General features: G+C 39.5%; 2 protein-coding genes across 2 annotated transcripts; one reads left to right on the top strand and one right to left on the bottom strand.

Annotated features, from left to right (window-relative positions):
• The first annotated feature begins 1,141 nt into the window (after nt 1-1,141).
• ankrd2 (ankyrin repeat domain 2 (stretch responsive muscle)) lies at nt 1,142-3,100 on the top strand. Its single transcript, XM_079689259.1, has 7 exons — nt 1,142-1,248; nt 1,444-1,551; nt 1,646-1,744; nt 1,883-1,981; nt 2,125-2,223; nt 2,302-2,400; nt 2,971-3,100. Exons 1-7 carry the CDS (start codon nt 1,147-1,149, stop codon nt 3,091-3,093), a joined length of 729 nt encoding a protein of 242 aa, XP_079545385.1. The 5' UTR covers nt 1,142-1,146; the 3' UTR covers nt 3,094-3,100.
• A 1,348-nt stretch (nt 3,101-4,448) lies between these two features.
• morn4 (MORN repeat containing 4) lies at nt 4,449-11,592 on the bottom strand. The gene is made up of 5 exons (XM_079686639.1): nt 11,505-11,592; nt 10,331-10,404; nt 7,110-7,224; nt 6,911-7,020; nt 4,449-6,827 (listed from the first exon to the last, which is right to left on the bottom strand). Exons 2-5 carry the CDS (start codon nt 10,395-10,397, stop codon nt 6,679-6,681), a joined length of 441 nt encoding a protein of 146 aa, XP_079542765.1. The 5' UTR covers nt 10,398-10,404; nt 11,505-11,592; the 3' UTR covers nt 4,449-6,678.
• Nucleotides 11,593-15,751: the final 4,159 nt, after the last annotated feature.

Raw genomic sequence — 15,751 nt, 5'->3', positions numbered from 1 at the left:
AACATTTACAGTGAGAAACACACATACAGTACATATCAAAAACAGTAGATATGAAATTGTATTTGGATTATTTTATTTTAAAGCATAATCTAATGTGTTGTGTTAAGTGACATTGAATTCACTATAGTTTCATTAAATACTGTTTTACTTAAAAGAAAAGACTCCTGTTCATATGCTTTGTCAATGATATGGAGAGATGATATCTTGATACCTGTTCAACAGCAACATTTTGTGTATCAATGCATTTGTTTCTTTCTTTATTTTGTGAGTTCATAACATTTTTTAGTCTTTATTTCTGATATAGCTCTAAAGCACACAATTAATCTTGCCACAGATGAATTTGTATTCCTTTCATGTGCAGCCAATAAAATAATGAAATACAAACAGATACGGTCATTATGTTCTATAATTGCTCACATTAACTTAATATAAAACGGTATCACTATGAACCAAATTATGAGTTTCTGTCAATTAAAGGGTTTCCAAGCATAGAGTAAAAGACCAAAGAAACCACCACGAACGTGTCAATTATGGAATTAATAACAATGCTCTTTCGCTTTTTTCAAATAAGCCAAATCAAAAAAGAAGCTGGGAGATAAAAGATCACATACACACAATGATATGTTTCTTTGAAATCTTTGTGATTGATTTATTATTTAGCGGGAAAAAAACACTGCTCACTGCCAGAGCTATAGACTATCAAACCTAATAAAAAAGAGCTTTCACACACTCAAAGCTGTCCAAAAATGTTAAATATCTATCTATATATATTTATAGATATATTAATCAGGACATTTTCTAGCCTTGCTTTTGAATTGAACAGATTTTTGCACAGATTTGAGTGTGTAGGTGCTCTTTCTCAATGGTTAATAATCCAAAAACATAATGACAGCAGTGAATGTTGCTTTTATGACCAAGCCTAGCTTGCAGTATGCTGTAAATGTATTTTGACTTTGACTTTGACACTGCCACCACTGTCAACTCTCAACACCCCTTAGCAAACTTGGCAAAGCTCAATTACAAACTAATAGTAACCATGTTATTTTGTTTAAAAAAAAAAATATATATTATTATTACCGCATCACTGTTTCTGTCATTTTCCAGACAGAAGATAGAGCGAGGATGTCTTCAGACCTACACTGTGAAATGTTGGACCTGAGCATAGGAGAGAATATTACAGATCTGTGCAAAAGGGAAAAGATGACCAAGAAGACATGCTCGCCCAGGGTGTCAGCTGAAATCACTGTGGTGAGCTAAGTTTTTCAAGAATCCTATCTTCATGTGCCCAACAAAGATACAATAGATAACATTTGATCTATACCTCACTTGTGTGTGTGTGTGTGTGTGTGTGTGTGTGTGTGTGTGTGTGTGTGTGTGTGTGTGTGTGTGTGTGTGTGTGTGTGTGTGTGTGTGTGTGTGTGTTTGTGTGCATGTGCGTGACAGATAGAGCACATGGATACTGCAGAACTCATGAAAGCAGCCAGACAAGGGAAACTGGATGTAATAGATAAATATCTGGATGATGGGGGGAACCCTAATGTGCACGATGAGGTATGCTCTCCCTGTGTGTCAGTAAATCAGATACATTTACAACATACTATACAACAAGTCCCTTTTATACTCATGATATGTTTCAACTTTCAAGCTGAATAGGACAGCCCTGCACCGTGCGGCTGTAGAGGGACACACTGCAGTTGTCCAAACGCTTTTGGAAAAAGGAGCCGATATCAACTTCGAAGATGAAGTAAGACGTGCGGGCACATGGCTTGTTTGTAAAGATGATTATGAGATTGGTTGAGATTATCTTCACTCACTAAAGCTCCAGCCTCTAGTGGCCTGGAGTGAGCTATTAATAGAATGGGGCCATCCTACTTTGTTTCAGCTGGGCTCCAGGGCCATACATTGGGCGTGCAGAGGGGGAAGCCTGGGAGTTGTCAAAGCCCTGAGGAGCCAGGGGGCTGACCTGAATGTTAGAGATAAGGTGAATGTGCATTTTATTTGTGCCTGGATCTTGTGTATCTGAAACATACTGTCTAACATACTGTCGTACTGTTATAATGTGCCTATACAGTTAGTCCCTAATGTGTTTGTCACAGTGAATGTATGTCAATGTCCACATTGCAGTTGTACAGCACTCCTCTGCATGTGGCCACAAGAACAGGCCATACGACCATCGTGGAGTACCTTCTGTCCTGCTGTGCTAAAATCAACTGCAGGGACAGGGTAGGCAGCGGCTTAACAGCATGTTTCATCTTCTCGATAATTCATTTCTGCATTTAATACCTTTTTTACTACTCACAGGAAGGCGACACAGCCCTTCATGATGCTGTACAGCTCAACAGATACAAGATAGTGAAGCTGCTCATAGATGCAGGGGCTGACACAAAAATAAAAAATCATGTGAGTTTTTTCAAAATGTCTCAAGCCCCAGTAAATAGGTCGCAAGCTCAACCAAGTGGTCAATATCTCGTTATTTAATTAATACAAAAAACAAAGTATAACAATTGCATTTTTTTTTGAAGGAGGTGATAATATTCCCAACTCTTTTTGGTTGGTCAAGAAATAGAGCAGCACAAACCCCAAACCCCCATCCCCCCCCCCCCCCCCTAGTAAAATGGCAAATGTATGTTTTTTTATTCTGTTTTTTAATTTTTATTAACAAGATATAAGGTGTAAATCGGGAGCTTTTTATGTGTTGGATAGGCAGAATTTGTTTCCTTTGGCTCTGGACAGATCTAGGCTAGCTGTTTACCTGGGTTCCTTGTCTTAACGCTAAGCTAACTAAAAAAATGCTGGTGATTTAAAAAGGAGATAACCGGCAGTCTATAGCAGGTGTAAGTTATTTACCAAAATCTAAAACAGCTCCTTTAAAGGATACTCATTGATTGCATATAAGAAGCTAAAATGTGAAGCTACAAAATACTGTACAATATGCCCCCTCGTAACAAAAACTGTGTAACTGTGTTACAGGAGGGAGTGACCGCAGTACAGCAGGTAAAACAATGGCAGTCTGACATCATGGAGACCCTTCAGAGACTGGAGAAGCTGACGGAGGTGGGACCTGAAAACTCTTCACGAGAGAGGAATGAATGAATAGTGCAAAAGCTGAAAATACTTATACATTAAACAAATGATAAAATCTCTTTCCATGATCTTTCTCAGGTTTAAAAATAGATTCTGTAATTCCACTGTAGGTCTGTGTACATCATATTTGAATACATACATTATATGTGCTCACCAACCAAATCTGCCTTTCTAGGGCATGGCAGTTAAACCTCTGAGATTAGGCTGAACTCTGACACTAGAAAATGTCAGTTTGGATGTGACAGATTCAAAATGATCTGCTTATCTTAAAGAAGGAGACACAAACATATAAATGTGGGAAACAAAGCTGAATTTCTCAAATCTTTTAGCCAAGCCCTGGCTTTTGATGTTTACTTCTAAAGAGCTTTATGATCTGAGGATCACTCTCATGGATGTTTCATATCTGATTTGTCATCATGCCTTTAGAAGTTGAATAATATTAATAGATAGTGCTGTGCAGAAGCTGCGTTTGGATATACATCAAGAGGTCCTTGTTTTATCGAGGCGACAGACAAGGCCAGAGCACACAGTAGCGCTGTGTTTGAGACGTCAGCTGACGATAGCAGAGATGGCTGGTATGCCCCCGCTAAAGTCAGGGATTGAAGGGGAGCTCAGTGGACATATTTTCCTTCTATCATCAGTGGCTCAAATGTTCCTGAGGGAGGTTGTTAATTTAAACAGGGGATACCAACAGCTTGCTCCACTGCTTGCAATGCAATTGTTTATGCACAGTTAGTCGTCAAACACACAGCTATTCATTTTGTTCAACAAATATTGTGCTTCATAGTGTGAATGCAACCCCTGCCTTTTTTAAAAAAGCAATATGTTCATGTAGGAAGCCCATCAGATACATTATCAGCCACACACAGTTTTTCCCGTTCCAGGCATGGCTGTACAACTGTCAGGGACACGTAATATGTACAATACAAGGTTAGCTACGGGACATCTTGTTTGTCAACCTGACCCTAACAGAGATAATACAGTATACATTCTTCAATGTAATGTAGTTCTGGAAGATTAAATCTATTGGACTTATATCAGTATAACAGCTTCACTTGTGTTGTTTGAAATGCCATGTGAGAGATACAAACCGTGTGCTGTTGAGCTGTTGCTGAGGGTGTAGAATGAGAAGGGGGATGGGAGAACTGGATGCTTCTGCTTTGTGCTGTGTGGCAGCCAAAAACCAGAGAAACCTGTTTAACCATGAAATGACGTTCCTTATCTACAGCTGCATATATACCCTACTGCAAATCTAGCCATTGGTGTTAAAACATCAGAAATAACTAAATAGTCATCTTTAATTGAACAACTCTATCATGTTACTTTCTAAAAGCAAGCCCAATGAAACACATGCTTCTTTTCTCAACACAAGGCTTTATTAAACACATTATCGCCTTTCCAATACATATTCAGACCTATTCAAGGAGAATGAGGGGATACTGTGCAGTAGTTTGATCTAAGAGCACTAAGAACAAATGTATATTGTTATTGAAAAAAGTAACCACAGCAATGATATTTCATAGAAAGATGAAAGTCTGGAAAAGGCACGCTTTTCAAGCACCATTTGTTTCCAGTTGGAAAATGTGGATTTGTGTTAGTTCAATTCCACTCAGGCAGACATGTGTAGGTAGAGAAGGCTTGAGTTAGCGCCATTGCCGAAATAGAAGAAAGGAAAAATACCATAACATGATCTGAAATACAGGATATTACACACTTTGCACATACAGGCATTAAAACATCATTGTGTGATCGTAGAGGACGGTACTGAGGCATGCAATGGTCTGTTTTTATGTCTAATGTTATCTTCAATACTTCTGATTGCACCTTGCAGCACACTGTCATACCGAAGAAGGGATTGAAAGCAACTTGCAGTGTGGGTTCATGACACAGAGTATTGATTTTTTTTCCTCACAGAATAAAACAACAATCGAAATCAGCAATAATCCAGGCTAGAAACAGAATCTCATAAAAATTCCCTGTTTAATCTTCAGTCCTTTTGTTTTTAATGCGCACTAAAGCCCCAGGTGGGTTTGTCCTTATTGATTTGTTTCTATCGCTAAGCAGTGAGACAACACACATGTAACTCCTGTTTTCTGTTCCAGGTTTCGTTACCTGTAATACCATTTGATTGTCTTTGGTTAAATGTCTATGTAGAAGCTTTTGCTGTAACCAAACACGGAATGAATCTGTAATCACACAATAGCTGTGATTGGATATAATGGTTTATACTTTTTTACAAAATACTCAACCACACGGTCTCAGCTAACTCAGCTAACTAGGTGTTTCATTTGTTTCCTACGTGACAAAAGAAACAACTAGTTCCTTAAGGTCAGAAAAACTCAACTGATGACAATGAATATGTATACGCCACACAGAAAAACACATACATAATTACATATTCTAATATATACATCTGGTTTAGAAATGATTTCATTCAGCTGCCTTAATTAAAATAAATGTCCCCAATTCAATGCATTTAATTAGGATTATTTAACAACCTTGAGGATGTCCAGTCATCCAAGTCTTTCGTTAATACAGGGGAAAACATGAGAGAAGTAACCAGCAGAGTCCCATGATTTCCACTGGGAGAGGAGGTTTATTGTAGAGAGGAGAGCTGCTAGACTTGTGAGTAATGGTAGCGAAGACTCAGTACCAGCTTAACAATATGTCCCTCAGAGTGAAGGCAATCTTTAAACAGGCCTCAAATTCATTAAGATGACAGACACCTAGGGCGAATGATGCAGAGGAGAAGGGAACGGAACTGTGAGTCATCGTATTTTCAGATGAAGATCCAGGAACTACAATCTCGTACCAGAATGTGTTTAAGGCAAACGTGAATACTGATATTCTAAAAGGAGACGCACCAGCGATGATACATACATGCAAAGCTAGAGTTTGAAGCAGCACTGTTAATGGAGACGAGGTGCCCTGTGGAGTACATTCACAAAAATGTACAATGTGTATATCTTTAATTTTAACAAAATGTGTAAAGTCAATTGATTTTCTTTTTTAAAACTGTGCATTGTTTAGATCCATTTGTGCTTGCTTGCAGTACCAGAGGCCAAGTCTCCACATAGGACATTATAACTCTCTTGTAATGGTTAATGCACCGTTAAAAAGATTAATTGGCCTAATTAGTAACTAAAGTCTTTAACATTACAGAGTACCTTTTTAACTACTCCAAATGCAGGAGAAAAAAAAACGTTTTTAAAGTATCAGATCTACAATTGTAGAACAAGTTGTTTTATATCGTAGCTAACTATTCTAGAGAAAACACTAAGACACTGTTTATGGGTGCAGGAATAAGTACAAGGGGAAAACAGCAGCATTTGGTGTGTGCATGAATTGTGGAGTTAAAGGTGTGCTTAATGGTGTTGTAAATGTCAAGTCAGTCAGAAAGAAAGCCATTATTTGGTCAAATTGCATGTGCATTCCAAGCCACTGTGAAGGCTAAGCAAGGAGGATGCAGAAAAAAACCCATAAATGGTGAAAAAAGAGAGGACACAGAGAGAAGAGCTGGAGTGCACTGTATCCTTGAGATGCTCCTAGAAGGTGCTGGAACCCTGACCGCGTGTCCTCCAGGGTCCATGAAGGTCAAAGTGTCAGAATGCGAGCATTAGAGGCTGAGGCCTGTGCACGCTGCACCACTCCTGGACACTTCTCCCTCTTCTGCAGCTTGTGGTTCTGAAACAAGCCCTCGTTTCGTGGGACACCATGAGCTCCGTCTGGGAAGGTCAATAGCCCTAGAGACACGGACACAGGACACAATGAAGGGAAATACTACTAGCATGATTGGCAACCTGTTTTAATGGTGTAAAAGCCTCACCATATCCCTCAACACGTCCATCTTTAAATTCTCCTTCAAACTTCATGCCATCGCATCGACTAAAGACTCCCGTGCCTTGAAACTTTCCATGTGCAAATTCTCCTTCATACCTGACATGGTAAAAAGAGATTAGGTTGTTATTTGTAACTTTTGATTGAGGACTAAACATGCCTTTATTTTTCTTTTGGCTCACACACACCTGGATCCATCTGTAAAGAGCAGTACACCAGAGCCATGAAAGAGTCCATTCTCAAACTGGCCAGAGAAGCAGGTTCCATCTTGAAACTTCAACTGGCCAACTCCATGCCTCCGACCTGGAAAGATGCAGATCAAACTGATTAATGGCTGAAATTCTGTCAGATGATAGAAATACAAGTAATCCTCTAAGGGCATATGACCTTGATACCATTTGTCAATTCACATTTGATCTTCAAGGGTGTCATCATACCCTTTCTAACCACTTAGCCTCTTATGGATTAGTCTTTCATAATGGTGCAACATACTGTAAGAGACGACCAACTGAGCATGACATTTGAACTCGCAATGCAGCTCATGGTTTTATATTCACTTAGTATGAGAGGGCCACTGCATACAGTGGGGCAAAAAAGTATTTAGTCAGCCACCAATTGTGCAAGTTCTCCCACTTAACAAGATGAGAGAGGCCTGTAATTTTCATCCTAGGTATACCTCAACTATGAGAGACAAAATGAGAAAAAAAAAAATCCAGCAAATCTAATTGTCTGATTTTTAAAGAATTTATTTGCAAATTATGGTGTAAAATAAGTATTTGGTCAATAACAAAAGTTCATCTCAATACTTTGTTATATACCCTTTGTTGGCAATGACAGAGGTCAAACGTTTTCTGTAAGTCTTCACAAGGTTTTCACACACTGTTGCTGGAATTTTGGCCCATTCCTCCATGCAGATCTCCTCTAGAGCAGTGATGTTTTGGCGCTGTCGCTGGGCAACACAGACTTTCAACTCGACTTTCTATGGGGTTGAGATCTGGAGACTGGCCACTCCTTCGTTGCCCGGGCGGTGTGTTTGGGATCATTGTCATGCTGAAAGACCCAGCCACGTTTCATCTTCAATGCCCTTGCTGATGGAAGGAGGTTGTCACTCAAAATCTCACGATAAATGGCCCCATTCATTCTTTCCTTTACACGGATCAGTCGTCCTGGTCCCTTTGCAGAAAAACAGCCCCAAAGCATGATGTTTCCACCCCCATGTTTCATAGTAGGTATGGTGTTCTTTCTCCTCCAAACACGTCTAGCTGAGTTTTTACCAAAAAGTTCTATTTTGGTTTCATCTGACCATATGACATTCTCCCAATCCTCTTCTGGATCATCTAAATGCTCTTTAGCAAACTTCAGACGGGCCTGGACATGTACTGGCTTAAGCATGGGGACACGTCTGGCACTGCAGGATTTGAGTCCCTGGCGGCGTAGTGTGTTACTGATGGTAGCCTTTGTTACTTTGGTCCCAGCTCTCTGCAGGTCATTGACTAGGTCCCCCCGTGTGGTTCTGGGATTTTTGCTCACCGTTCTTGTGATCATTTTGACCCCACGGGGTGAGATCTTGCATGGAGCCCAAGATCGAGGGAGATTATCAGTGGTCTTGTATGTCTTCCATTTTCTAATAATTGCTCCCACAGTTGATTTCTTCACACCAAGCTGCTTACCTATTGCAGATTCAGTCTTCCCAGCCTGGTGCAGGTCTACAATTTTGTTTCTGGTGTCCTTTGACAGCTCTTTGGTTTTGGCCATAGTGGAGTTTGGAGTGTGGCTGTTTGAGGTTGTGGACAGGTGTCTTTTATACTGATAACGAGTTCAAACAGGTGCCATTAATACAGTTAACAAGTGGAGGACGGAGGAGGCTCTTAAAGAAGAAGTTACAGGTCTGTGAGAGCCAGAAATCTTGTTTGTTTGTAAGTGACCAAATACTTATTTTACCGAGGAATTGACCAATTAATTCATTAAAAATCAGACAATGTGATTTTCTGGATTTTTTTCTTCTCATTTTGTCTCTCATAGTTGAGGTATACCTAGGATGAAAATTACAGGCCTCTCTCATCTTTTTAAGTGGGAGAACTTACACAATTGGTGGCTGACTAAATACTTTTTTGCCCCACTGTATGTTACAAGTCAGTACGTGCTGGGATTTAGGTATCCTCCCCCCCTCTCTGTCACCTAAGGGTTTACTACTGAATTAGGAGTCCCATCTGCCTCCTGTGTGGTGGGAATTACAGCACTCTAATCCATCAGATTTTTTAGCAGGGATTTCCACTTTAAGATGCAGACTGTAAAAACAGTCAAGGAATGTTCTTGCATTCCCCCTCCGCTTATAAGCATGTCAGAGGGCACACACCTACACTTGTCTGGACATCTGCTATAACTGGCTTTATGCTTGCATTTGCCAAACTTGAAAAGGAGGTCAGGCTGCCTTTGAAGGTGGAAGGAATACACCAGCTAAAATGGTATGGACTATGTTTTCGTTGACCGAAAAGCATGTGTAAATTATTACATTATTGTAAAGATGGAATAAAAACCCCTTGATAGTCAACCTTGTATTTCAATTGATTTGGTTTTATTTAGTAGAAGCTGACAGAGGGCTCTCTAAGAGTTCCGAAACAGGTTCAAAGTCTAATCCAGAAGATTAAATCTGGCTCTGTTCGTCATGGGTCACCAGTACTAGCTAATTGGGATTGAATAAACAGCTTTAGGCTTGCATGTCCCCAACATCACACATGTGTGTGTGAGAGTGAGTGAGTGAGTTAAAGCAGTGTCAACATCCATGAAATCTTTGCTGAACATTTGACAGAATATTTAACATTGTAGTATGCACGCATCCATGCAGAAGACAATTATTGATGTTCCTGGTATTTGCATTTGTTCCATTTAACTTCTCTAAAATTAAACAATGTTAGATCCTTTATATACAATCACTGCTGTCACAAGATGTAAGTATTCAGAGGTAAATTAACAGCACCCTATTTGCATTTGTCATTCTCCTCAGTTGTGGCTTTGTTAATTATGGTTACAATTTAACTTGCATGTGTACATGAGACCATTGTTAGGATCTAGAAATATGGTGCATAAGTAGAGCTGCACTTAGTATGGCAATAGATTTAGAAATATTAAAAATGATTTGATATGATGAATTGTTTTCCCAATGTGGTACATGCACATCATAATAATGAGTTTAAAAAAACAATAAAAAACCCTGAATGCATTTTTCCAGTCTTTCAGTGTCTCCTCATTCTCTTTTACGGGACTGATTGCAAACATAATGATGCCTCAGAGAGACATTGTGAGCACTGTGTACACTACAGAAGGTGCAAGTGAAGCTATATATGTGTAGTTAAGTTGGGGATCCTTGCACACAAACTTAATCTTTAAACAAGATGCATGACTGTCTTGCCTTCTTTCCACTCGCCATGATACTCTTCCCCACTGGCATAGGTGAAAGATCCTCTGGTCAGAGTCATGTCCCCCCTGTTTTCAAAACACAGACACACACATTGGCAACAGAGCTTAAGAACACAATCATTCAACAGCAACATACATTTAAAAGAAACTGCTTTCAGCTCTAAAATACTTTTGTTTAGCTGACCATTACCTTAACCTAAACTATGGAGGAAAGTAAGACAAAAATACCTATTCCATATTGGGATTATAAATCCTCCTCCAGCCCATAAAGCAGAGGTAGCAATTGTCTCTTAAGGACATATTGTTAACACCCAGCTCTTTACAATTGTAATGAAAGCAACTAACCCAAGCTTTTTAAACATAGTACTAATTGGGCATAACCATTAGTACAAAAATAAATAACAATAAAGACAGAGGACAATCATGCATGAGGGTAAGTAGCATACAACCTCATTTGACTAGTATTCAGCTCCTTTAGTTACAGTACCACACATCATGAATACATTAGTTTAAGGATTATTTGTCAGGTCATGCAGCTTTCACAATTAAGTATCTGAGGCAGTTGTTTCTGTCTTCATATATTTCATTGGTGAGGAGGCTGTTTTCAGAATTGGTGAAGAGAAAAAAAAAACATTTTTGTAATGATATGTTTTACCTAAGTATGGTTGGGATCAAAGGATGAAGACAAGTAACCCCAGATCCTATAAGTGTTAACCTAAGAAGTCTGATTAGTGTGTGTTTGTAGTTGAGGTGTGTTAGCCTATTTTAAAAGCACACTTAGGGGGCACAACGCCTTCTGACACGGAATAGGCAGGAAAACGTGACTGTGGCATGACTGCAGATATAAAGCTTATCACATAGTGCCCATTTCGAAATAATGTTTACACCAAATAGCAGTGTGTTACAGAATGGCAGTCAGGTGTAGTTTTACCCATGGGGCGCCATTGAAACTTCTAAATAATTCATCAGCTGACAACAGATCGAATCACTCAAACGATATCGTAATAATAGCCAATTTAGACTGTCAATGTTTTTAATCAGTGCAGCCTTTACGTATGCTAAATAGGCTATAGCTTGCAATGACAAGCCAATGGAAATCGACCGTAACCTATGGCAACATAGCTAATAAGCAAAAACCGATAACACCTTTTATTACTATCATTTACCTGTACGCTACGTTTGTCGTCTATGAAGCATGGAAACAGCCGTACAACAGCAGAGGGGCGTACAATATGAAAACACCGGCTGAGAAACGTATGCCGCATTCAGGTACTCTTCGTAAAATCCTCCTCCCCAGATTGATGTCGTACTTGATGTTAAAATAAGCTTCAAGTGCAATATCTTTGTCACAAATTAAGATTATCGTCAATAAAATATTTTAGTGGTCGTTATTTAATTTTAGAATTGAGAGGAATGGCTATGCTATAGCAGCTAGGTCACATGAACATTGCAAACCATCTTCCTACATGATACAATCTAAACGTCAAACATGTGGAATTGCTTCATATGCTCCTTGACCAATACATGCTCAACTAAACAACTTTTATAGAAAACGTTTCCCTCTTTGAAAGTGTTTAATTTGTTTTCGTGTTCACGTTCACGCTCGGTTCAGTTCACGATGGCAATAATCCCGACAGTATTTGAAGGCAGCATTACAACAGCAGCCTGGCAGCATTACAACAGCAGCCTGGCAGCATTACAACAGCAGCCTGACAATAGCTTATTAAAGCTCTTCACCACCACCCTTACTATTATTAATACTACATACTTCTGCTACTTCTGCTACTTCTGCTTCTTCTACTTCTTCTACTACTACTACTACTACTACTACTACTACTACTACTACTACTACTACTACTACTACTACTACTACTACTACTACTACTAGTCTACTACTACTGCTACTACTACTACTACTACTACTACTACTACTACTACTACTACTACTACTACTACTATCAAATATGTATTATCTACTAAACTTAACGGTAATTTATGGAGATATTTCAGTGTGGAAAAGCATTGAAAGTCCAAATGCGGGATCTGCCTTGAAACCTAAACAATTTCAGTTTTGTTTTTTTCAATCAATGAAATGACCACACATTGTTGGCCACTTAAGGGTGTAACTTTGGTTTGAGAAGTGGGGGGGACACAAAACAGGGGGTCCTCCGCTATGAAACATTTTCTCAATTTAATTCAATTTCCTGCCTTTCTACAAATATATTAGCGACTATGGTGTTAACAAATCCAAGAAAAATGTGTAGTGTATATAATGAGTGTGCACACTTATCTAGTGTCCTATCCATGTGAACCTGTTTAATTGTGATGACCTCACACCCTCTAGGGCAGGGGTTGTCAACCCGCGGGCCCACGGGCCGCATGCGGCCCTTTAACCCCTCTGCTCTGGCTCCCTTGAGTTTAGACAAAAATAAGAAGGAAATAAAATAAAAGTATTTGTAGGACTATTTATATTTTGTTGCATGGTTCAACATTTTTCGTATCTTGTATTTTGAGGTGATACTGTGACACATAAATAAAAAACAAAACGGTTTTAATTAGGTCAACTAAAATATGCGTCACATCCTGCTACGGTCCCGCGCCAGCGCCTTTTCTTGGATGCGAATAACCTGACCCCCGGCTCGATGAGCGAACTATGGATAAATCAAAGAAAAGTACCGGAGGAACACAGGATTTAATTATGTGTGGACAGAGTTATATGCTTTCACAGCAAACGATGCTGGTTTACTGGTATGTTTAATATATAGAGAGAAGTTGTCAACGGTGCTGCAGCCTTTACGTATCGAGGAACAACAAGGGAGAGGAAGACAGCTGACAATCTTCTTTCATAATTCAATGGGGTATGTAATTTATTTCAGAAAACACTTTTTGTTATATTCCATGGAATGCTCTTAACGTCCCGATAGCAATGAATATATTAAATACTTTGACAATAAATACATACAAAAATGTCATCTGTGGAAGCCGTAGCGCTGTAAAAAGCATGACCAATCATTTTAGCCGGCCCGGCTAAAATAACTGGATGGCCTAAACTGCCTGTCAGCCTTCCATCTGTGCACAAACTTATCTCGTGGACTGGCCTCATTGATGATGCGCGTTCGTGTGTGTTGGAGGAGGCATATTTTTTCCGGTTGTGTATTTTCAAATTCTAGCACACTCGAGCTGGTTTCTCCATTCTTACCTACTCTACCTTTAACTCTTTTTAGGGTGCAGCTATATGTTTTATTTATTTCAAAGTGGGCCCACTTTAATAAGATTTTTTGTTCCTTCAAATGTGCACAGGACTCCCCAAGTGCTGTGTTTAATTTATTTTAAAGTAGGCCTGTGTATTATTTTAAATTCTCCTTATAGGAGTTCTTTGTTTCTTATTAGAGGTTAATAGTTTTATATAATGTAATAAATAGCCTAATAAATGCAAAAAAACTGTAGTTTTTGTCTGATATAGCAATAAATACAACTTTATTAGCTAACAAGCTATGAAATACGTTTTGCGGCTCCAGACAAAAAAATGTTTGGGAAAAAGGAGCAAAATGGCTCTTTTGATCAAAAAGGTTGCAGACCCCTGCTCTAGGGCATATACCCCGGGAAGATATTTTTTCTTTAAATTTAAGATAAATGCATCAATCTGGTGCACTTTGAGGCCAACATTAAGAGATGTATGGATACAGCTCTCAACACTCATATGAAACCGAACTGTATATATTTAAATAATCAAAAAAACATTATAATATTCTCACAAGCAATAACAAATATTTGATCAACTCCTCTCTCCTCTCTTTATCTTACCTATCTGCATTCTTTCTTTTTATTTATGCTTATTTGACTAATCACTCCCCTTTCAAACTGTGTTTTTTATTTTTGTACTGACCTATAGTACACATTGGAAGGATTTCTTAAAGGTCCCATGTCATGCTTTTCCGGTTATTACCCGTCCCCTTGTGTGTTATAATAATAATAATAATAATAATAATATATTTAATTTGTTAGCGCTTTTACAGGTGCTCAAAGACGCTTTACAGATATAGTGAAGAGAAAAGAAAAGAAAGCAGCAACAAATAAATATAAAGTTAAAGTTAAATAATACAAAAACAATCACACATTAAATCCAGATTGAAGGGGTGAGTTTTTGTGAGTTTTTTTAAGGTGGTGAGGTCAGTGCAGTCTCTGATGGGTTGGGAGAGTGATGAAGTTGTGAAGGTTTTTATGCATGTAAATGGTGTACAGAGCCAAAACCCTCAAAGTACACCCTGTAGCGAGTAAAACTCTAACACAGAAAATACCTCCCCAAAACGCCTCGTTGAAGATACGTCATTGTCCATTGTTTACTCCCTGGGTATTGTGACGTAGGAATGGCCAGTAAGCGCGCCCAGAGCTATGACGCGATACGGTCATGCGTTACCCGGAACCAAATGGACCAATCCGTGGAGCCGTTACGTTACTTCCGCGGAGCCGTTACGTTAAGCCCCCGCTGAATGGTCCAAATTGACCAATCGACGGACTTCCTCACACACACACACACACACACACACACACACACACACACACACACACACACACACACACACACACACACACACACACACACACACACACACACACACACACACACACACACACACACACACACACACACACACACACACACACACACACACACACACACAGTGCAGGCAGCTCTGCTGATTTCTCCTCCCTGGCTGCAGGCTGATAACAGACAGTTGGGATCGCGGTGAAATTCTCTCTGCAGACCCATTCTCACAGCGTTTATCAACCTTTTCCTTACTCAATATCAAGCCACACTTATTGTTTTTACTTTGGCTGTGACTTTGTGTGTGCTCAGGATGAGTTTGGCTGTGTTCCGATGTGTATCGCTAAACAAGGAAACCACACCTCCACGGAGCTCAGCGCGATTCACAACGTCCCGACCAATCAGAGCACACTGTGCTCACAGGGAGGGTTGGGGCTGGAGCTATTGGAGCTACAACGAGCCGTTAAAGACAGAGAGTGAAATTCAGTGAATACACGTAGTTTACAGAGATGCTGTATGAGAAACCAATTTGAGTTTGGAAAATTGCACAATATAAATCTATTCTAGTAGACCTAAACAATGGCATTATGACGAGTGGAAATGGCCATGACATGGGACCTTTAACTTATTTTATATACAACTAATATGACATAGAAGGAAATATTTGTTTACATGACCAAACCGTTTGAGACCCACTGAGATAACTAGACTAAAGCAGAGTCCTGCACTGGTCTGATTTTCAAGACCCGCTCCAGCGACGTGCAATACCGAACCCGCCCCGCTACCCGCACATATTGCCAATTAGTTCCGCAACCCGACCCGACCCGTCGGCACAAGATCCGCAACCCGACCCAAACCCGCATATAT

Source organism: Notothenia rossii (assembly GCF_949606895.1).
Source record: "Notothenia rossii genome assembly, chromosome: 6".
Classification (NCBI taxonomy): domain Eukaryota; kingdom Metazoa; phylum Chordata; class Actinopteri; order Perciformes; family Nototheniidae; genus Notothenia; species Notothenia rossii.
The sequence above is the reverse complement of the archived record's forward strand: the minus strand, read 5'-3'. Positions and strand labels throughout refer to the sequence as shown.